The following is a 25,344-nucleotide window of genomic DNA, read 5'->3' on the forward strand; positions in this document are numbered from 1 at the left end:
TTAGCTAGATGTCCCTCATACATTATAACCGGAGCTTACTTGTTATTTCTACACTTAATACTGGTAATAAATGGAATATTCCAATGCCAATGTGGATATTTATACCAGACACCAAGACATCAGATAAATATTAGTAGTCTTTTGTAATATTCAGTTTATATAGGTTACCGTTATAAGCGTACTATAGAGTTATTTTAATGTTTTGATACATTGATCAGGAGATATGTAATGATTAATGTTTGGAATATTGAACGAGAATTAATACTAATAATTACAGCTTTATGGCCAGTGATATAATCATAAATGTTGAGTATGGTCGAACCTACATGTATCTCTGATAAAGGGGTTATAGGGTGTATGTCATATATATATATATATATATATATATATACATACGTTTGTTTGCTCATTGTTAAGAGTCACTGACCACAGATAATTGATTATCCGACAAATCTGAATACTATTGTTTCCGGACGATTAAGCAGCATGGCCCAACAACATTCCCAGTCTTCTAAGCGGTGACAACGAATTACCGCAATGGATATGGATACAGGCGGATTTCACTATCGCCGGACAGGGTATGTAAACAATACTCAGGGTAGTGAAACTGTAGTGTTGTCATACTGAAATACGATACTTTATTGTAACATTATCGTACACGGGGACTTAAAGGTATTCAAAATATATTCCAGAATGTTCTATTATAAAATTGATTACATGTATCTAAAGCTCCACGAAAATTCTATTCATATCATCAATACGAAATGAATTATAAATTAAGTAATTAAAATAGTTAGAATTTTTAGGGAAAGTATAGACAGGAGACATTATTAAGTACATCCGACATGTATTTTGATATTTGAGCGATGTATAAATTAATCCTTTAATACCTCTTCGTGTTTGATGATCTTTTAGTGATTTGGGACAATGAGTCTTATGAGGATATTCAGTAAACTGAAGTTTTCCAGAAACCAGTTATTTAAACACTTTGAGAAATCTAGCTAGACGTTGTATCGTTCACGCGTACAAACAGCAAATATACAGTAAGCTCCGGGTTTTCAGAAATCAGTTATTTAAACGCTTCGTGAAATTTAGATAAACTTGCATTAAACATGAAAAATCCAGAAGATACTTAGTTACCCTAGTGGCCCTCAGATGCAATCATCTTAGACAGATCATGACAAAATCATACGATGTTAGATGATCTTAATTTTGTGTCCAATCGATGAAAATACTTTAATGTTGCAATCATTTCAAAGCTTTAGGGTGATGTTTAGAGCTTTTATTTTGATTTTGTCATGATCTGTCTAGGCTCGCTAGTTTGAATCATACGTGAGGCAGTTGCCTGGTATTGACCGCTTTCGGTGGTTTTTCTCTGGGTACGCCAGCTTTCCTTCACCAAAAAACCGGGCACGTCATTACATGACTATGGCTGTTCAGAAGACGTTGAAGTAATAAAACCAAAACCAAATAATTGAATATGACGTGATTTATGCACGTGATCCAGCCAATGTGATCCTACGATGAAATCACATTAAGCAGGTCATGTCAAGATCCACATGAGAACTAAACATCAATCTCAAGCTACCAAATCGTTGCAAAAATTCTACGTTGTCAACAAGATTATCAAGGTTTTTAATATTAAAATAGAACAAATGCTCAACCAGGTCACTGTGACCTACTTATGTTTCATCGAAAAAAGCAAAAATAATATATTACTTAAACACTGTAAATGTTGATATACCCTTTGTTCTTTGACATCTGAATTTACTACGAGCCCAGAAAAAAATCAGATCTTCATGCTACATACCAAGCGTCAGTACCCGGGTCTCTTAGTTATTCACAGAAAGTCGTTGTGACCCCTGTGACCTTGGAGGAAGGTCAAGGTTATTCATTTATAACAGTCTTGGTAGCCCTTCATGCCGCCAACATACCAGGTCACTAGGGATTTTAATTATTGACAAGAAGTCCTTTAAAGAGTTTTGCCTTTTTTACCTCTGTAACCTGGATTGGAGGTCAAAGTCATTCATTTGAACAAACTTGTAAACTTTGTGCCAGCATGCTGCAAGCCGAATATGAGTACCCTTGGCCTTTCGGCTATTGAGAAGAAGTCATATAAAGATTTAAGTCTTTTTGACCCCTGTGAACTTGAATGAAGGTCAAGGCCATTCATTTGAACAAACTTGACATGCCAGAATGCCGCTGGCTCAATATGAGTACCCTGGGCTTTTCGGTTTTGAGAACACGGACGGAGCATGACGACTATAGGTCAGATAACATGAAAAGAAGGCTCCTTAATTAGACGTTTAAGTGTTTCAGAATTTTTTTTATGAAGTCTTTTATATGTATATACCATTCTAAGGAATTTTAATTGAAAGGTTTGTTCATTGATATTATCTGTAACCAAAACAGTAATTCGTTAATTAATTTCCAGGTTTCTGAATCGAGAGAGATTTCTAAATGTTCATTACTTTTTTCTCAAATTTTAATCGGGAATTAATATTATCTTTAATTAAGATATTATAAAATGATGCTGCACGTTTTATTACATATAAATGAAGTATTTAGTTCGCATTGAATGGTATAAAGTTTTGTACTATTTCGATTTGTAATTTGTTTGTCAACTGTATGGGAAAACTGAGCGTAGTCTTTGATATTTATACCATTGACATCATAGTCTATATCGCACATATCCAGGAAGGGCGTTAAAATTCTACCTGCTCCCCCAATCTGATTAAAATACAGATCCATATAACCACTACGTTTAATAGAGGATCTCACAACATCCCATAAGGGGTCATGTTCGGATGACCTTTTGCCATGTGTACTTCAGATCAAATGCATTTTCTACACATTGTTATGTTCATTGATAACTCCATTTCGTCACATTATATATAACCATTTAGCTTTGTTGTGCTGGATGGTCTTTGGGCGAGATGGCTATACAGACGAAAATAATTCTCACATCTTTTTCAAACTATTTCGTCCCCACTCAAGATCCTGGCAGCAGCAATTAGATTGGACATTTCCAAAGGTCACCAGAACGTGAACCCTAATGGGATGTTGTCAGATCCTCTTATCAACGTAGTGATAATAATGATTTGTATTTTAATAAGATTGCTTGCTTCCCCTGTTGCATGATCGCAAAAGGCAGCTAAATTTGGCCATGCAGATAGTGTGTTAAAATGATGCTTATTGCCCCTATTGCATGTTCGTAAAAGGCGACTAAATTTGATATCTCATTTTTTATTTCTACCTTACTTACTTTCTTCTTCCTACCGTCTTCCTTGACACCACCTCACTTATGGCCTTCATGTGAGCACTCGACCCTGTGAGGAAGGCTCTTGGATCTATTGCCTGGCCGAGACTTATCACAATCTAGTGGTAGTTTCTGCTCTTGCTTAGCGCTCAGCATAAAGTTAGTGAGTCAAATGGAATTGCTTGTTGTCATTATAATGGGACCGGGTGGATGTGATTGTTTGGTGTTTTGGGCGGCGTGCTTCAGTGGAAGAGCATAAGAATTACTACACTTATTGCATTATCTAAAACTCGTTTTAAACCCAATTATTTTGGTCCAAACATTTACCATTAAAATCTAGTTCAGTTTATAAGTACGTTTCCACTGGTGCCACACTATGTGTGCCTCTGGCTACGCCAGTCTGTTTGAGTGGGTTGATTGTGTATCCAGCGATACAGTACCCCAATAAAACAGATACCATCGGCAAAAGGTCACGGCCTCGTCAGGTCACCACACAATACACATCCACTTTGATCAGTGACCTGATAGACTTATATTGGAGATTTGCTATTATCACGTATTTGTTATAATACACAAAAAAACAATAAAGGATTCTTTTGATTCCTGTAGTTTGAAGGACTTCTGAAATAATGTTGATATTTTAATTCGTTCAGTAAACGATTGTCAGCAATGCGAACACATTAACATTTTTTGCACTATTCCGTCGAATGTCAGTCAGCTATACAAATACAAACGATAACATGGTGCTTGAACACATCTGGATGGGCGCTTTGAAATAATTAAAAATTAAAAAATTATAAAGAATTGATAAACCTAGTGTACGCACACATCATAGAAAATACATTGTAGATTGTTACACACACGGGTATTTTTTTTTAATCCAATGGGGTAGAATTGAGATTGTATTAATTGCGTAAACATTCAATCCAAACCTGAAAACATACATGCCGAGTATATGACTATATGAAAATAACTTGAAATGGACCCGATCGATTCATTTCGATAGCATCAAATGCATTTAACTTTTATGTGACATTAAGGAAATATTAAGACAAAATGGCTTTCTCTACAGTTTTCAGGAAAATGATCTTAATTAAACGGAACATCAATGCCTTACATTGGAATTATATCATGTAACATTCTTGAGTTAGTACATGTATGAAGCCAATGCAAAACTATCCGGCGAAGTTTATCATTTAGATAATCTGCTTATGTTTTTATGCATGTTGTCTCATGTTTTATGCGAAGTATCATGTTTATGATGATAATATCCTTTAAACACTATCACTTAACAAACGTATACTATAGATGATGGTGATTAATATCAAGGTTTATAGGGAATAACCATCATTTCTAAGACCATTGACAGCAGTACTGTTTTTTTAACGCAACCCCTCTATCATTGCTATACAGGTGAACTGAGCTTTGGACCGATATGAAAGTGATGGATCTATCAAACATTGCTATACGATGAGGTGAAGCTTGAGCAGCTAGCAACAATGGGAAGTGGGTCATCAAAGAAAGAGGAGCCTGTGGTGGTAGAACCGGAAGAGGCAAAACCAATAAACCCTGCTATCCTAAAACTCACCATGAAGGTATGTCATCATAATGGAGTGTGTGCTCCATTATCAGTGTGTCTCCCAGTTATATTTAACAAAATGCTAAAATGTTTGAAAAGCTATATTTAAAAAGGTTTCGACGATTACCAGTAGTACAGCTAGAAGATTTAAACAACATAAACAAACAATATAACGAGAAATAATATTAAAGAACAAATACTAGTAACCAATTCATCAGACACAAAGCTATACCGGAATCTTCCGTTGATATATTTAATCACGCTGTGCCTTACAGTCTGTTGACAGGTTCAAACGTATCAGGCTCATTGACAAGGCCGTGAAAGCCGACATGAGTAAGATGCCACCGGTGGAGCCGACTAAAGTCAGGAAAAAAGACATATTTGCTCCCCGTACAATGCAGAACGTCTACAAACGAGTCTTCTCTGTAAGTAACCATTTACTCTGTACCTCATGAATACAAATGGTATATAGTTTTGAACTCAAAAATATTGCGTCGCAGACAGGATGAATAACGACATTAAAATACTATAAAAGTACCTTGTACGCTTTGTACTGTCTTTTAAGTTCTCAATACATGTGCAGCGCTATGTTTTGTAAAAAGGAATTTCGGTAGTCAACCACCGAATTGCACTAATCTATGTCCCCGCTAATCAATAATACTTTACATTTTGTCCAATTTACGCTAAAATGTGACTGTACTAAAATTTGAGTCATCTAATGTTGAATTCCGCACCGAAAATTGACCAAAATATTCATGAAATTCCAATATTGATTACCTCCCCCTGTCAGACACACACTTGACAGAATTTTGAAATTTCTTTATATATTTTACATCTACATGTATTGCCCAACCCACACATTAAACATTTGAAACTGATGCGCCCTGAATACCCAATCAGCAGGCTCCGAAACAATCACATCTCTTTGAAATCTTGTGCCCAAAACGGGATTGCCAGGAATCTATTTTTGGTTTGATGCTGCGGTCCCAATAAAATGAATAAGCGTTACTCACCATTTAGAATAAGTAAACTTTAGAATCTTGATCGAACTTCGCTTGTTTTAGTTATGCATGGTCATAGATCAGCTTCACATCATCACATGTTTCGCGATTTCTTTTAACAAACTTTACAACTAGCAATGATGTGGTATGTAACGTAGGTAAGCAAGGATGAGTTGATGAACTACGACAAGTTACTCGAGCACCTGGCAGGGAATGCAGGGAGCGCTGTGGAGAAAGTATGGGCCATCTATTTATGGTTGGTGAACTTTGACCCTTCTAGTCCTGATTTTAAAGGCCCATCTGGTGCAGACACACCACACAGGGACATGAACGACGTCATATCCGGAAAATTGGATGTTCAACTCTTGTTTAATATGATCTGCAAGTAGGTCTTCGTTATTATTACATAGTAACACACTTATAACCGTTACACATTCAATTAAATATATAAACATGTACCTCTTTGAATGTTACCAGCTTCAGAGTAATGTAATTAGACACTTGATATTATCTAAAATGTTTCTCCATTGATTTTCTTTAAAAAAAAACACCTCGCCATTAGATAGAAAATCAAATCAATATTTATTTTTATCAAATTGCAATGAAAAAGGTTTAAATTGCACAATACAATACGTTATTATCGGCGTTATATTACGTGTAGGGTACGAGGAAACTTTGCAATTTGTTTCACTGATATAGAGGTTGATTGACAAGCTTATATAGTTGCATCAGCTTATTCGAGCGCATGACTGTATTGTGTTTGTGAAATAAGTTAACCATATGAAATAGTGCCGTTAAATAGGCATGTAGCCACAATGGCTGATATATAAAGAAGACAATTACACACCATCTATTTTCTTACAAACATTTTTTGTCAAAATGTAGTTGTGAATATTTATAGCATACAACTGCGTGGCATTATAAACAGTTTTATGATTCCAAGAATGTTCGCACAAAATATGCTTATTAGTTGTGTTTTTATAATGTTAATCAATGGTTTCCATATCATAATGATTTTTTTTTGTAATATACTGTGTGGTATTTTAAAAATTGAGCTTTTATGTTTTAGGAAACTTGGTCAACACTGCATGGTTGCAGAAGGATTTACGAAAACAGATAAATTTGCCCCTGGATGTCTTCAGAGCGAGGCCAAATCCTCCGCGGATCACTGGAATTATGTTCATTTAGAGGGAGAGTGGCGATTTGTACATCCGGGGCTTGGTGCTACAGCTCCTAAAAAGGTATTTATATATGAAATGTCGGTGTATGGTATATTATGACGATTAAATAATCTAATGTGATATTATAACCTTTTCGTATGAGTACATCTGCTGATTGAACGACGAAACATACATTATTGACGCTGAATGGGGTGTCACGGTTTTTATATGTCGGTTTTTTATAAATTGTCTTTTTAGTTAATCATGCAATACCTATATACAATAAATAAATTCCATTCAAATCTGTCTAAGATATTTTTCGTGATTTTCACTCTGATACAGTCCTCTAGATCTTCATACTTTATAGTTTCTGATAAGTATTATACTCAGTTTCATTATCACATCATGGGTTCAATATTTTTGAGAAATTATATTATAGTGTTCCCCCACTTTAAAAATGATAAAATCTTCTTTTTTTTTGAAAAAATACAGAACAGGAGCTATTTCTTTCTGACGGATCCTTCCGAGTTCATTCGTTTTTCCTTCCCATCAGAAACTCGATGGCAGCTATCAGAAGACCCTATGTTATGGAAGGACTTTTCAAAATCAGTGCTATGTAAACCTAATTTCTTCTCAATGGGATTGGTCATTGTTAAACCTAAGATACCAGAGCTAAAGATTCAGAGCGAAACCGTTGTCATAGAGATATCTGCTCCGGCGGAATTGATGGATAAGATTCTACTGCATTACAATATGAAGGGAGAACAAGTGAAACAATTCGTTGAGAAGGAGGACACCATATCCAATGATTCATTACCTATTAGTCCCTATCAGTCGACAGTAGACCTACAGGAGGATTATAAAGACCCAGCCTATGTGTTACAGCAAATGTTTGGTAAACAGGTGTTCAAGAAACCGTTAGTGCTTGGTGGTTTAGGTCGCGCTGGTGGTCTAAAAGCGCCAGTAAAAGCAAAGGAAGACGAGACGGCAAATGATACTGTGAATGATAATGATGATAAACCAATGGTGAACGGAGATGTCATCTCACCAAAGGTGAATGGTGATGTGCATCAAGCCAATGGAGATGCTGAAATCGATATTAAAGCAAAGCTTCTGAACGGTGGACTTAAGAATGTGCTGAAGAAGCCACCAATCGATTCAACTGAGAATTCAATAAATAAAAGGGAGAGTGTAAAGAATGAGAAAAATAAGCAAAACCAAGCCAGTGTGCATAGTTCAAAAGTAAGTGTCAAGGCAAATAAACTTCCGAAGTACAGTGGAAAAATTCCAAAAAAAGATACACAAAGTAAACTTGTGTTTGGGAGTTCAGTGGAAAGTTCAAAACCTGTACCTCACAAATCCATGTACACATCGAGGAACCCGAAGACCATAGAGAAAATGCTAGACAACGCATTTAAAAAATCTGAGACATCTCCAAGGGAAAAGGTGGATGAACCAAAAACAACCAATGAAATCGATCCCACAAAGTTCCCAACTCATCTCGAACGGTACGTCTATCTTCACTATGGTTACTCGAGGTTTATATTGGAAATCGAACTACCGGTAACAGGTGTGTATACATGTGAGATTCTAGGAGATTTGATTAACTTTAATGAACCTTCACCGGATGTTACTCAATTACCTAGTATTTGTAAATTCAAAATAGAAAAGGAAGGAGAGACATGTACTGTACCAGCACTTCCGTTAGTACCGGAAGTGGGATGGGGCCCGAACCCGTACATGGCTGTGTATGGAATGAAGCCATTAACACACACGGATGGCCGTGTGCATCTCGAGTCTGGAGATGAATTGACTATGCAGTTTGAACTCTTCGGTACAATTGACTTTCACACCATGAAAATTCAAACGAAGTTACGGAATCCTAAATTTAAACCTGCAGATCTCGAAGACAAGACGAGGCACGTCATCATTGGAGATATTATGTATGTTCGGGTACTTGTTCCAGGAAAAGGCCAGTTTGCCTTAAAGTTGTATGCCAAGAAAAAGGGTGAGCAGGGATTTAAGAACGTTTGTAATTACTTACTTACATACGGTAAACAAGAGGTGAAGAGTCCTTTCAGCGAAATCAAAGACGACGTGAGTATTACCTTTAAAATGATTTGGATAATCTGATTTGTTCCCACTTTACGGGCCCTTTTATCTGGTCCATAGAAAGTGTTTTATATAAGACATATTACATGTACATGTTTTTAAATGCCATGATATTGCTTTGAAATATGACTTTGGTTCAATTAAGCATTGAAGTCACTATTATTTAATTTCATCGGGGTATGACATAAATTTTGTTTGCAAACTTTTGTGAGAATCCGCGTAGCGTAGCGGATTCTCACAAAAGTTTGCAAACAAAGTTTATTTCATGCCCCGATGAAATTAGATAATAGTGATTTCAATGCTTAATTGAACCAAAGTCATATTTCAAAGCAATATTATGGCATTATTATGACTTCAATGCTTATAATTAATTTTCCAATCTACTTTATAAAATGAAATACGTGTACACGTACAATTTCATTGATTTTTCCAAGGGATTATTTTTTCCAATTCAATGCGCTACGTCAATGTTTCTATTGTGACGTCACGATAACGTCGGGATTCCGCGCCATTCTCGGATTTTTTTTTTCATCGTGGAATGAAAGAAATTAATTGGCCAATCAGAAGGCCAGAAACAAATAAAAAATGATTCTTCAAAATTGAAAGTAAAATAACTACATATAACACACGCTTGTAAATTATTTTCTTATATAAACATCATTCAAAATAATTTTGATATATTTTGAGTATATATTCTAGTGCTAGATAGATTCAGTTGGCTTCTGTATATAAATCTATAACAGATATGCAACATCCACGAAATTTGTGCTTATTTCATTTAGAAATATTCGAAGAGGATGCTACGCGAACGCCTCCAAAAGGCAATTATGTATGGGAACGAGCCTGAAATCCAGAGAGCTTTGACTGACTTCGAACTTCACTTAATACCGGACGAAGGTGAAATCAAACTGGCCAAGAAAAGACTCGAGTTCTTCGCACTTCAGAAAGGTAATGTCTTGTGCTTTATATAGCAATCCAATGAAACGGTTCTATAGCAGAAAAGAAACTCGTCTGTTATATTATACCATACAAAAATTCAATCTGCAGTTTTAGTAAAAGCTAATCTCCACACATCGCCATATCATATTGTTTTTTAAAATATTTAGAGATAGTTTATGTTCTATGAAAAATATTCTAGTAAGTCATTTAATTTAGATTAATGTCATATGAAACAAACTGGAAAGAGAAGCATTCTTCTTAGTGATGTCGTTTTTAACGTATTAGAACCAAAGGAAGCACATAGAACGCATGGATATATGGTCAATGCGACGTTTGATCTGAGTAAAATATAAACTTTATTTCTTTTAAATCGATTACGAAACAGGTAATACAACCTATGCAAATCACTCTCGATGGCCCGGATGTAAGCTCGGTCTTTGTGGAAGGAATCCGTAGTGCCCGGAGAAAACCCAAGTTATCGGGCATGTGACAACCTGAGTAAAATACAAATATTAAATATATCCGTTTTCTTTATGACAGAGCTCCGTGTTGCCACCAAACGTAGACATTCAGAGACTATACAGGTGGTGCTCACAAAGGGTAAAGCCTCAGACTATGCTCCAGAACTACGGAATGAGCTTACAGAAGCGGAGAATACTCTTGCAAACCTTAAAAAGCTGGACGGATACAATTTTCACATTAGAAAGTTGGACAGAGATATTCTAGCGGAAATGAAGACTTTTATACGACCTAAGCCTATCGTGGTTGACGTTATGCAAGTGGTGTTGATTCTTCTGGGAGAGGAACCAGATTCAGTCACAGTAAGCTTTTGTAATTCTAGCAGAAACACATTACTTGACATTATGTTATATTTATCATTGAAGTGCGGCAAAATAGTATCGTTTTTCACTAATACTAGAAGTATTGGAATCAAACATGCCGTTACATTTAAACAACAGTATTTTCAAATGCAAACTTAATCCGAAATACGAAACATATTTATTGGTATTGTCAGTCGGAATTGTTTGGAAAGTTGTAAATCATTGAAAACTGTATTGTTAATAAGATTTATTTCGTAATTGTTAGCAAACGATCCAATGTCTACCTGACTTATTTTTGCGTTTATCCTAAATCATTAGATATATTAACGTGTGTATTCATGTAGGATTGAAAGTGTATCTTCATAATAGCGTGGCTCAATTTAATGAAACTACAGTTACTCCAATAAAAATAGGTTTAGAACAGTTGTTTTAAGTTTTCAGACTTTCATATAGGAATTTACCAAAACTCACACAAAATATAATTTGATTAATAAATAATATAATATGGCGTTTACATCAATGAAATCCCGAAACCTAACCATCTATTGTGTATGACAAATTATACAATTTTACAATTACTTGATATCGTAACAGACTTGGGATACGATCCTGCCCCACCTACACAAGAAGGGTATGGATAGTTTACTTAACCGTATAGACAACATACGAGTGGGATCCTTGGACCCGAGTCTGTTGGAGACCGTAGACGGTATTCTCGGGAAGTATGAGTATAAGGATATCAGGGAGTCCAGCACAAACGTCGCCGCTTTTCACAAATGGGTAAGTACACTGTTAACCAACTTGTATCCGCGACGACCTAATTTTGCGTTTCCAAATATAACGACTTTGCCATGATGATGTAAAGATCTTCCGCTTCAATTTGACGGAAACTGTAATACTGCAGCTGATGTAAAGATCTTCCGCTTCACATTGACGGAAACTGTTTAACTGTAGCTGATATAAAGATCTTTCGCTTCACATTGACGGAAACTGTTTATACTGCAGTTAATGTAAAAATCTTTCGCTTCACATTGACGGAAACTGTTTATACTGGAGCTGATATAAAGATCTTTGGCTTCACATTGACGGAAACTGTTATACAGCAGCTGATGTAAAGATCCTCTATGAAAATAGTATTACTAGCATACGACTGCATCAGTTAATCCCTTTATTTGATTTATAATTGAAAATATCTAAATCAGATACACCAACAATTTTGACTGAGTAAACTGGGGCATTAGTAATGAATATCAAAATCCGATCCTTCGTATGAAAAAAATTGCATTTCTTTCCAGATCCAACAGGTTTGCGACAAACGGAAAGCTATTATAGAAAAGGAGCGCAGGGAAATGATGAACCGAGTACGGGGGAAACTTCAGGAGCACTCCAAAGAGGTTGCTCGGGACAGCTTACTCAAAAATCTGGTGCCTACTCGGACATAGAACATTTGGACGAATATTTACCAGCAATTGTATTGACATACAGAATGAAAGTTATATCTATGTTGTAAGCTATTGGTGACAGTTGGAATAGTTGGGAAATATTGCTGATGTAATGCTGTATATATTATAAAAAAGTGGTCATTGAGTTCTTTTCATGATCTGCAATAGCAAACTAGCATTTTATGAAATATTTAATTGTATTTCGTTTTGTATTAGATTAATGGAAATCATTTTCAAACTCATTTTTCAAAATAAAGAATGAATAGAAAGAAGGTTGTTCATTTTAACATTTATTCTGTATTTTACCATTTATGATATGATGTTTCATTCCTTAATTCTTTTCAAGTTATATTTGTTACAAGTTCACTTCATGTGCTTACAAAAGCATAGTGTTGATTATCACTACAGCAAATTACACGTTCAAATATGTACATGTGACGTCAAGTGGTTACTTTTAAACTTGAATTTGGCTAACAAAAAAAATGACGTTATAAAATCTGGAATTCTATAACAAAAGAACGTTTTTCTCTGATTTTTCAATTAGTTGTCAGTTCGACCATAACATTTCGCATATTTGATTGATGGATTTCATTTTGATTAACTTTACATAACACGTGATTTGTTATTCACTGTTTATATTTAAATGAATAGAATATCATGTAAAATGTATTTCCCTGCGTCTATCTCCCGTATGAATTATCCTGTCTGCCATAATGTTTATTATGCCACAGATAATAAAACATGTATGCAAAAGTCTGATCGCAGTTATTATATCACTGTTCTGATCGCAGTTATTATTTTATATAAGCCACTGTTCTATGATCTGTAGACGAAGTACTATAATACTGATATGCCTTGCAATGACTAATGATGCTACAAACTACAATGACAATATTTCTTCTCGTGAATTCCATGTGCCCTAGTTCACATGAAATCCAAGTTTGAAATAGAGAAATTCTTATGACGAAATATTTTCTGTTTACCTGTTTCGAGAAAATATTGAAACTGACTGAAACTCGAATCTATCAACCAAGAACATCTTTGGTTTTAATTTGACATCTCTCATGAACGACGACGGTCATTTAAGGACATATCACAATTCTACAATGGGTGTATTTAACTGTGGAACATGGGTTTCGAATTTACGATTCATCAGAACATCTTAAACATGAAGTCAGTGCGGCATCTATAAGGAAAAAACTAAGGAGAGTGCATGATAAACGTTAAAAGAACGTTACATACACGTAAACTATCATAAACCTGATCTTATGTTCATCGGTTTGATTCAGTGGCCCAGCGTTACGTTTATAATAACATCTTATGTTCATCGGTTTGATTCAGTGGCCCAGTTACGTGTTATAATACATCTTATGTTCATCGGTTTGATTCAGTGGCCCAGGTTCGTGTTATATACATCTATTTCATCGTTGATTCAGTGGCCCGCGTTCGTGTTATAATAACATCTTATGTTCATCGGTTTGATTCAGTGGCCCAGTGTTACGTGTTATAATAACATCTTATGTTCATCGGTTTGATTCAGTGGCCCAGCGTTACGTGTTATAATAACATCTTATGTTCATCGGTTTGATTCAGTGGCCCAGCGTTACGTGTTATAATAACATCTTATGTTCATCAGTTTGATTCAGTGGCCCAGCGTTACGTGTTATAATAACATCTTATGTTCATCGGTTTGATTCAGTGGCCCAGCGTTACGTGTTATAATAACATCTTATGTTCATCGGTTTGATTCAGTGGCCCAGCGTTACGTGTTATAATAACATCTTATGTTCATCGGTTTGATTCAGTGGCCCAGCGTTACGTGTTATAATAACATCTTATGTTCATCGGTTTGATTCAGTGGCCCAGCGTTACGTGTTATAATAACATCTTATGTTCATCGGTTTGATTCAGTGGCCCAGCGTTACGTGTTATAATAACATCTTATGTTCATCGGTTTGATTCAGTGGCCCAGCGTTACGTGTTATAATAACATCTTATGTTCATCGGTTTGATTCAGTGGCCCAGCGTTTACGTGTTATAATAACATCTTATGTTCATCGGTTTGATTCAGTGGCCCAGCGTTACGTGTTATAATAACATCTTATGTTCATCGGTTTGATTCAGTGGCCCAGCGTTACGTGTTATAATAACATCTTATGTTCATCGGTTTGATTCAGTGGCCCAGCGTTACGTGTTATAATAACATCTTATGTTCATCGGTTTGATTCAGTGGCCCAGCGTTACGTGTTATAATAACATCTTATGTTCATCGGTTTGATTCAGTGGCCCAGCGTTACGTGTTATAATAACATCTTATGTTCATCGGTTTGATTCAGTGGCCCAGTGTTACGTGTTATAATAACATCTTATGTTCATCGGTTTGATTCAGTGGCCCAGCGTTACGTGTTATAATAACATCTTATGTTCATCGGTTTGATTCAGTGGCCCAGTGTTACGTGTTATAATAACATCTTATGTTCATCGGTTTGATTCAGTGGCCCAGCGTTACGTGTTATAATAACATCTTATGTTCATCGGTTTGATTCAGTGGCCCAGCGTTACGTGTTATAATAACATATTCATGTTCAGTGCATCATCGTTTGATTCAGTGGCCCAGGTTACGTGTTATAATAACATCTATGTTCATGTTTGATTCATGCCCAGGTTACGTGTTATAATAACATCTTATGTTCATCATCGTTTGATTCAGTGCCCAGGTTACGTGTTTATAATAACATCTTATGTTCTCGGTTTGATTCAGTGGCCCAGCGTTACGTGTTTATAATAACATCTTATGTTCATCGGTTTGATTCAGTGGCCCAGCGTTACGTGTTATAATAACATCTTATGTTCATCGGTTTGATTCAGTGGCCCAGCGTTACGTGTTATAATAACATCTTATGTTCATCGGTTTGATTCAGTGGCCCAGCGTTACGTGTTATAATAACATCTTATGTTCATCGGTTTGATTCAGTGGCCCAGCGTTACGTGTTATAAAATCTTATGTTATCGGTTTGATTCAGTGGCCCGGTTACGTGTTATATAACATCTTATGTTCATCGGTTTGATTCAGTGGCCCAGCGTTACGTGTTATAATAAAATCTTATGTTCATCGGTTTGATTCAGTGGCCCAGCGTTACGTGTTATAATAACATTTATGTTCATCGGTTTGATTCAGTGGCCCAGCGTTACGTGTTATAATAACATCTTATGTTCATCGGTTTGATTCAGTGGCCCAGCGTTACGTGTTATAATAACATCTTATGTTCATCGGTTTGATTCAGTGGCCCAGCGTTACGTGTTATAATAACATCTTATGTTCATCGGTTTGATTCAGTGGCCCAGCGTTACGTGTTATAATAACATCTTATGTTCATCGGTTTGATTCAGTGGCCCAGCGTTACGTGTTATAATAACATCTTATGTTCATCGGTTTGATTCAGTGGCCCAGTTTTACGTGTTATAATAACATCTTATGTTCATCGGTTTGATTCAGTGGCCCAGTGTTCGTGTTATAATAACATCTTATGTTCAGTTTGATTCAGTGCCCGTTTTCGTGTTATAATAACATCTTATGTTCATCGGTTTGATTCAGTGGCCCAGGTTACGTGTTATAATAACATCTTATGTTCATCGGTTTGATTCAGTGGCCCAGCGTTTACGTGTTATAATAACATCTTATGTTCATCGGTTTGATTCAGTGGCCCAGCGTTACGTGTTATAATAACATCTTATGTTCATCGGTTTGATTCAGTGGCCCAGTGTTACGTGTTATAATAACATCTTATGTTCATCGGTTTGATTCAGTGGCCCAGTGTTACGTGTTATAATAACATCTTATGTTCATCGGTTTGATTCAGTGGCCCAGCGTTACGTGTTATAATAACATCTTATGTTCATCGGTTTGATTCAGTGGCCCAGCGTTACGTGTTATAATAACATCTTATGTTCATCGGTTTGATTCAGTGGCCCAGCGTTACGTGTTATAATAACATCTTATGTTCATCGTTTGATTCTGCCCAGTGTTACGTGTTATAATAACATCTTATGTTCATCGTTTGATTCAGTGGCCCAGGTTACGTGTTATAATAACATCTTATGTTCATCGGTTTGATTCAGTGGCCCAGGTTCGTGTTAATAAACTATGTTATCCGTTTTGATTCAGTGGCCCAGTGTTACGTGTTATAATAACATCTTATGTTCATCGGTTTGATTCAGTGGCCCAGTGTTACGTGTTCTGTTATAATAACATCTTATGTTCATCGGTTTGATTCAGTGGCCCAGTGTTACGTGTTATAATAACATCTTATGTTCATCGGTTTGATTCAGTGGCCCAGTACGTGTATAATACGTGTTTGATTCTGCCCTTAGGTTAATAACATCTTATGTTCATCGGTTTGATTCAGTGGCCCAGCGTTACGTGTTATAATAACATCTTATGTTCATCGGTTTGATTCAGTGGCCCAGCGTTACGTGTTATAATAACATCTTATGTTCATCGGTTTGATTCAGTGGCCCAGCGTTACGTGTTATAATAACATCTTATGTTCATCGGTTTGATTCAGTGGCCCAGTGTTACGTGTTATAATAAACATCTTATGTTCATCGGTTTGATTCAGTGGCCCAGCGTTACGTGTTATAATAACCTGATCTTATGTTCATCGGTTTGATTCAGTGGCCCAGCGTTACGTGTTATAATAACATCTTATGTTCATCGGATTTTGATTCAGTGGCCCAGCGTTACGTGTTATAATAACATCTTATGTTCATCGGTTTGATTCAGTGGCCCAGCGTTACGTGTTATAATAACATCTTATGTTCATCGGTTTGATTCAGTGGCCCAGCGTTACGTGTTATAATAACATCTTATGTTCATCGGTTTGATTCAGTGGCCCAGCGTTACGTGTTTATAACATCTTATGTTCATCGGTTTGATTCAGTGGCCCAGCGTTACGTGTTATAATAACATCTTATGTTCATCGGTTTGATTCAGTGGCCCACGCAGCGTTACGTGTTATAATAACATCTTATGTTCATCGGTTTGATTCAGTGGCCGCGTTACGTGTTATAATAACATCTTATGTTCATCGGTTTGATTCAGTGGCCCAGTGTTACGTGTTATAATAACATCTTATGTTCATCGGTTTGATTCAGTGGCCCAGCGTTACGTGTTATAATAACATCTTATGTTCATCGGTTTGATTCAGTGGCCCAGCGTTAAGTGTTATAATAACATCTTATGTTCATCGGTTTGATTCAGTGGCCCAGCATTACGTGTCATAATAACATCTTATGTTCATCGGTTTGATTCAGTGGCCCAGTTGTACGTGTTATAATAACATCTTATTTTTCGCAAACGCTTCACACGGAGTTCCATCTGCCTTTGTCATTATACATGTTTGTGTTATGTATATCTCGATATGTTTCCATTGATATATATCAGAGAATTTTAATACAATTTATTGTGATATTTTATTGTAAAATAAAAGCTTTCTTTATTTTGTCCTCAAAATGATTCTGGAATAGGTGATTGTGTCTTCTTTCTTTATACATTAAATATGAGATTCACTGGAAATCTTTGATGTGGGACTCCTTGCTCGTGGAATACTTGATTGAATAGTCATGTGTACCGCAATAAGACGAATGGAAGCTTCAAAGAACATTAAATACTAGAAAATCAAATGTTGCGAGGGCAATGACTAAGGTAAAATTTTGTATAACCTTAAAACTTGAAATTATCATCGCAGAAAAAGCAAAACAATCATGCATTTAAATATTTTACGCCTACGGTGAAAACACAAAAGAACAATGGTCATTTTTTCTGACATAAAATGAAAATACCTTTCGGCTTACTTTATTTTAACATACCCAACAACTTTATGGCTTTGTTTACATTTGTCACATATTTATTTTCCAGTTTACCACAAACTTAGATTTAATGATGGTGATATCCATCAGTACTTAAAACACGATATTTTACGATGATTTCCTGATTTGAGCATTTAACAACTAAGATGTTCTCATAATGTCCCTGAGACTATTTGAACATGATTTAAAAATATTTACCTTTAAAAAAATATATAATTGTATCGATTGGTAACATATTTCCCATGATTATCACTAATGTACTACGTGCATTTGATTTCAGATACATTCTACATTGTTTCCTATAACGGATACATGGGTATAACGTAGACTTGTCAAATTATTTCTGTTAATTCTTATTTGTTATTGCAATTAATGCAAAACATACTGGGTATCTGTTATTCCTAGTTTTATGAGTGTTGTTGATTCTACAATATTTAACAGCAAATATTTACACTATAAAAATATTTCAAATATGTCTGGGAAAATTTGTTAATGAGTAACTTTATAGTTTGGAAAAGTTTGTTTAGATATGTATCTTATTAACAGCTAGTGTCATGTAAGGATGTGCCAGATTTGATGGTCGAGCAAAACTGGAGTACACAGAGAAAAATCACCGACTAGCGGTTAGTACCTTGCAACTGCCCACATGGGATTATAACTGGCGAACCAGAAGTGGAGGTTTGTGTGTAACTTAAAAATATTATTTTAATGTTCCAGACACAGGGGTTTGGCTTCACTGGATGTATAAACGTTAAAATGGATTTTAAGTTGTTCGGCAATTCTCGCTATCAATGAACAAATTTGCAGAGGCATTTGCAGCATTTTATTTTATACAATTGCGACAAACCCTCAATGTAGACCTAGATTGGCATGATTCCATTCTCCTAAATTTTATCTGAAACACTAGGCCCATACATCAGTAGGGACACAAGCAGAGCTGAATGCTACAATAGCATAAGCTTTGATACAAAACACAGATATACCACAGCCTCCCAAATTGTAATGATCGCAGATGGATGAAATTTAAACCTACATTTTAAGAGCGTCCACTAGCTGTATTTTGTTTTATTTTCTTTGTTCTGAAATCTTCTTTATTATGGTTATGTAATTAATTTTACAGACCTTTAAAGGCCCATTACCTTTCCAGAGCAAAATATAAAGGTTTCTTAAAAACATTAATAACATCAGAAAATATATACCGATGACCTAAAATAAGGTTACGACACCAAACATATGCAAAATTTCCTGCGAAATATATGAAAACAGTGGAGAGTCAATTCGCTGTTTTGCCGTCTGGCGCAGTGATAGTCAACTACCGCGCGGTATTTAGGACGAAGGCGGGATACATCATACGACCCGCGTTATGAAAATAAACATTTTATTTATTTTAATCAAATCGTTCAGAAGCTGAAGATAAATGCAGTATTAACGGTAAGTTAATAATTATTAAGTCTCTACAAAAATATCGATCTTGTTTTACATTCCCATATTAAAAATTAAAGCCGTTTCGGAAAGGTAGTGGGCCTTTAACATGAATATTCATGTCTCTATAATAATGCCATAGCCGTAAGGATGACCACCAAACGTCTATATGATAATGTCCGGTCCATTTGATCCAAAGTAAAACAGCATCATAAAAATCGCAATCACCTCGATGTTTGTTTACGTCCTTAGTATTTTGAGCTGAGATCTGGAGCAAGATAATTTAATTTACCCAAGGCTGCAAAATGTGTATGGTCATTGTGCTTGACTTGATTAAATCACTTGTGATTACTATGCTTTATCTATACAGGCGTCCTTTAAAATTCCGACTTTAATTGTTTATATTCACTGACTACGTTTTAGCCCCCTCATTCCTTTCTCACATCTCACCAGAGTGACAGTGGAACTGTATACTGTGAGGTCAGGTCGGCCGTGTGGCTCTGGCAGTGACTTCCAGTACATCAACATTGTACTGTTGGAAATTTTAGCTCAATTATGACAATATAGATAATCCTTACATCATTCATAACTCACTAGAACTTAATGTGAAGTTTGAATTGTGAATATTCCATATAAACGGACTCAATTCTGACAGAAAGTGGAGGTCATTGTGATATAATTTATAACTGACTAGAACTAAGTGGATATCAGGTGTGAATATTTTGGATATTTATATTAATGGGATAAAAACAACAAGGTAAACATTATGTATAAAATGGTATTAACGATGAGCTACACAAGCACTATTTCTTCAAGATTTTTTTTTCATGTGAATTTCACATGAAATTAATTTCACATGAAATTCACTTTTTTGCCCCGGTCCACGTGAAATTCACGTGAATGTTTTCACGTGAAGAAATATAGCCTGTGTAGCACTTTACTGAACTATTACTTTATATGATATCAGGTGATTAACAGAGCATAGTCTGTTTGAAAGATTACATCTTCATTTTATCACGAGAGTGAATGTATATGATGGGTTTATTCTAGTATAAAATATGCCAACAACTGTGTACAGTATGACAATTTATTATACAAAACGGAGACAGATAACCCTGAAATAAAAAGAACAATATATAGGAACACATACATATACTAGTTATCATATACTACATATTTATACTGTAAAGTGATGAATATACACAGGTAAAAATTTAATATATATCTAAAGTAAATTTTGATTTAATTTCGTGTATATTACATATTACTTTAAGTTTACAATCACTTGCCCCTATACATTACCGTAGCATAACGGACCACGTGCGTTCCTTTGCTATACATATACCCGCTGTAAAGGTTTATGGACAGGTTATTTAAAGAAGTTCTAACGTGAAACTATTAAGTATATTGATTATATTGCAGAATGAAGAAGAAGCTAATTACTTTATTTCTAAAGTTTTATATTAAATAAACATACCTTTCAGCACTGTGGTCGTAAAGTCGCAGGTCTCTAACTACAGGTGGTTTATGTCCGGTGCCTATTTTTCATGTGCGGACACACTTCCACCAGGGTGGGAGTGCACGTGCAAGGACAGGGCCATGCAAGATCAACGTAACACTTTAAACCAATCGCCGCTCGCTTCTCATACCCCGTCACAACTTTCGTAAACATAGATTTACATGTACAGGACATTGCATAACAAAGGGACATGCAATTTCAGACGATACACAGCGTATGTAGTTAAAACACATAATTTAACACCTATCATAAAACGGTGAATTTAAAAACCGCAACAGACAATTTTGTAGTATTGAATGAATACTTAGTTAGGACTGATATAACAGATAACATTATTAGTTTGTGAATCATCAATACCACACATGAACGCGGCAAAATATGTGTAATAGAATATACACAAATTTCATAGTGTGTGTCACTCTCAAGATATCAAAATTGCTCAGCTAGTATCATTCACTATGTCACGCAATTTCAATTGATATCAAAGCTAAATTATTTCTGTTATCATTAATTACTATTAATATGATACATATTTATATTCACTAAAATACTGTCCAAGTAACAAAGAAAAATGTATATTGTATAGCTATAAAATGTTACTTAAATATTGTTCGGAAATCTATAACAGAAATGCGACTATATGTATGAGTGACATTTTTTCAATCAGCATCGATTACAATTGGTTACCACTAGCTATGATCAGCGCTTTCCAGTCATGATTTAAAGTTGTGTTTTTCACAACCATGAATCAAGAAGAGCTTTTGATGTGTTATTCAACACCAAAAGTGAAAAACCTTTTGATCAGTAAAATATTTACAAATGTACAATGTATGGTTTGTAATTTTACAGGTAAAATTAGAGCTGAAAATATTTTTGCCAGTACTACATGTGTACCAAAAATCATTATATTTACGTAAATAGTGCAGTGATATGATTGCAGACCATAAAGCCAAGGTGTGTTCTACAATTTCATTTTGCTTTATTACATTACATTACATTACATTATTAATAATGGAAAATCATTTCTTCCTATCTAAATATAGTAAGACAATAAAAATATTTCAGTGAATACAATCTGTTTTTTTTTATAACGCACCATGCAAGTTTGTCTGTCCATTTGAAAAAAATTCAAAGCTTAATTCATCAAGCCTTATGGTTTTAAACGGATAACTGTTGAAAAATTAACAGTTCAAAATTTTCGGCACGTTTGACTTTTATAGATGCTGTATATAATATACCACATACAAAAATATAAATATTGCCAGTAAAACAAAATATATTGAAAGTGACACCGTTTAAACGTTACAAACGAGAGACAAAAACAGTTTCCAGTAGACACCATTTCAAGAAATGAATGGATAACATAACGAAGCAAGGACATTATAAATCCTTGAACGAAATGATTCCGAAGAGTATATATATGTGATCTCTGTTTCATGGGTGACATCCACCATACACACGTAGTTCAAATGTTTTTTTTTTATAATAAGAGAACATCTACTAAGCTGTGTTAGAAACAGCGGAGGTTGGAGGTTGGAAGGGGAGACAGTTTATTTCCCGACGAAATTTTAATGCAAATCTTCATGCTTTTCCGCAGTCTTTATTTATACGTTAATATACACCATTTTAAGTGTATCGCGACACATCATGTGTTAGATTTCTCCAGCAGGTGACACATATTACGTTAATTGAATAGATTAAAGATGCTCCACCGCTGACAAATGGTATTTTTTCACTATTAAAAACAGGAGCAGACGATTTAGTATTTTTCCTCAGTTACCAAAGTTACTTACTTTACACCATTACCACCATTGAAAAGTTCGAGCTTCTAATTTTACTTAAAGTTAAAAATATGAAAAATAATTAATAATGCATCCCGAAAAAAATCCGTACCACTATATCCTATATGGAATGAAGTACTGAATGTGCATGCACCAAAGGCAAAATAAGTTATTTTATATTAGTTTTTTGTGTTAATTAGACTATTATATACACGATTAAAAACCAATTATTGTTCAAATGATGAATATCATTTATGCTCTGTCGGCGGTGGAGCATCTTTAAATAAGAATATTTTAGATTTATTAGTTAAACTTAGATATGCATAAAACTAATTTTATGCTTGATCAAAATAATTTTGTGTTTCAGCCCACGTTTTACCGTTTGTAAGATTTAAACACGATGAACACGATATTTAGAAAATGTGAATATATTATGAGTTAGGTGCTTTTATAGAGTTCCAAATGTAAAAAGCTTACTAATTATACAGTATCATCAATTCCTAAACGATTTTCAAAATATGAATTAAATGTTTAACAGCTTAATCCAGACTGTCTAATCTTTCTTAGCGATAATATTATGACGTTGAATATCACTAAACCTTGCGACAAAACAGCAAACTGAAACTACATTGTTAAAATATAATATTATTTGTTTGTTTATCACTCGAGGCTTTTGGTGTAAATGTTCTGAAATTATTATTCATAAACTTTTAATGTTTGTAAATGAATTGAGTCATTAAGTACTTCCCGAACCTGTTGCCATTTTCCATTTCCTTTTTACGTTATTGCATCCTAATTGTGAATTCCGTTTTCTATTATCTGTTAAATGCCAAATCTATTAACTTCAATCAATCCATACAAATGCGAGACATCGTGTAGAATAATTCTCTTCATGTCTAAAATAAACATATTACATACATCACATAGACCTTAAAGGCCTACTTTGTCTCTGAGAAACTCATATGAAAAACTACTAACTATCATTAAATCAGAACATCTATATTCGCAGTATAAGATGTGCAAAACTATCTTTACAATGAAGATGCAATTCTATGTTTTGTTTACATGTAGTAATATTGATGTTTTGCGACGTTATTAGGATAACGCGGGGAAAACAAGACGACGTTAAATCCTGACTATCCTTGATGCATCAATCAATATACCTTTTATTACCAATAGCTCACTTTTGTACAAATTATAGAATGGCGTTGAATATCTATTTCACATAGTTTTTATTAAGCAAAAAAGTTTTATTGAACATGAAATGTGTACGTCACAATTGAAATAAAGTAAATAAAACACAATAAAAGTAATTTATTTAAATGCAATATATGTATTTAGATATTGGATCAACATTATCATCACTGTGACTACATCCTAAAAATAAATGTTTCTTGGATGATAGCATTATGAGTCTAATAATTAATGGGGTTATCGAATAAGTAATGTTCACTCAGGATGGAAGTGAACTCTTTAATGTATCAATGAGTAACAATAGATATTGAACCATTTATTGTATTAGTAAGTACATGAGAATAGACAATGTAATGAGTGGATCGAATAAGTAACAAATGCGTGAATAGGTACTGATCACTAAGCATGGATTCGAAGTGAACGGTTAAATAGATAATTAAAATGTATAATTATACATTTGGAATTATTTGTTTTTGAATATATTAATTATACATATAAGCAATGATGGAAATACCTATGTAATGACAGAATCAAATTTACAGAAGTTTGTTTACATGGACACATGTCCTGTTTTTTTGATAGACACATTTGATCGCTTAAAACATCTTCTATAACTTACTTGAAACGAAAACCTGACGCGATGTATTAGTTCTGAAACATTGATATTTCAGGGTCTTTCAGGTTCACAGAAAACTTCGTTAGTTGTCATGGGGAATTATTGCCAATTAACCCAGATGTTACTATACGTACAATTTGTAGTATTATGTCATACCAAGATGCATAGTCTTCTCATATAGTGGTTTAATTATAGATAATTTGTGTATTGGGTCATGGCCACCCTGACACATAACTACAACCACGTTATGGATTAGTTTGTTCGTTTGTTTGTTTATTTGTTTGATTTATTAACGTCCTATTAACAGCTATGGTCATGTAAGGACGGCCTCTCATGTATGCGGTGTGTTGCATGTATGTTGTGCGAGGTGGGTGTCCTGGGAGACTGTGGTATATTCATGTTGTGTCTTCTTGTATAGTGGAACTATTGCCCTTTTTATAGTGCTTTACCACTGAAGCATGCCGCCGAAGACACCCAGCAACACACCCCACCCGGTCACATACTGACAACGGGGATGAGTTCGTACTGCCTTTTAGAGGTTTGCGAATATTATTTCTACATTCATATGACAATTAATGAAATTTATTGAGAAATGAACCCTTGAATATCGATTATGTGTTTTTCAAAATGC

General features: G+C 34.9%; 1 protein-coding gene across 1 annotated transcript; it reads left to right on the plus strand.

The window, feature by feature from the left end:
- Nucleotides 1-488: 488 nt before the first annotated feature.
- Nucleotides 489-13,520, plus strand: LOC138333010 (uncharacterized). Its single transcript, XM_069281106.1, has 10 exons — nt 489-578; nt 4,673-4,854; nt 5,114-5,263; nt 5,998-6,224; nt 6,909-7,080; nt 7,492-9,096; nt 9,894-10,059; nt 10,591-10,871; nt 11,466-11,651; nt 12,167-13,520. The coding sequence occupies exons 2-10, from the start codon at nt 4,759-4,761 to the stop codon at nt 12,311-12,313; spliced, it is 3,030 nt and encodes a 1,009-aa protein (XP_069137207.1). The 5' UTR covers nt 489-578; nt 4,673-4,758; the 3' UTR covers nt 12,314-13,520.
- Nucleotides 13,521-25,344: the final 11,824 nt, after the last annotated feature.

Source organism: Argopecten irradians, chromosome 10, assembly GCF_041381155.1.
Source record: "Argopecten irradians isolate NY chromosome 10, Ai_NY, whole genome shotgun sequence".
NCBI classification, from domain to species: Eukaryota; Metazoa; Mollusca; class Bivalvia; order Pectinida; family Pectinidae; genus Argopecten; species Argopecten irradians.

Excerpts from the sequence above, each read along its gene's own strand:
- LOC138333010 (XM_069281106.1), top strand. The coding sequence starts at position 4,759 with ATGGGAAGTGGGTCATCAAAGAAAGAGGAGCCTGTGGTGGTAGAACCG. Across the intron at positions 4,855-5,113 it reads TCCTAAAACTCACCATGAAG|TCTGTTGACAGGTTCAAACG; the intron begins GTATGTCATCAT and ends TGTGCCTTACAG. Across the intron at positions 10,872-11,465 it reads AGGAACCAGATTCAGTCACA|ACTTGGGATACGATCCTGCC; the intron begins GTAAGCTTTTGT and ends ATATCGTAACAG.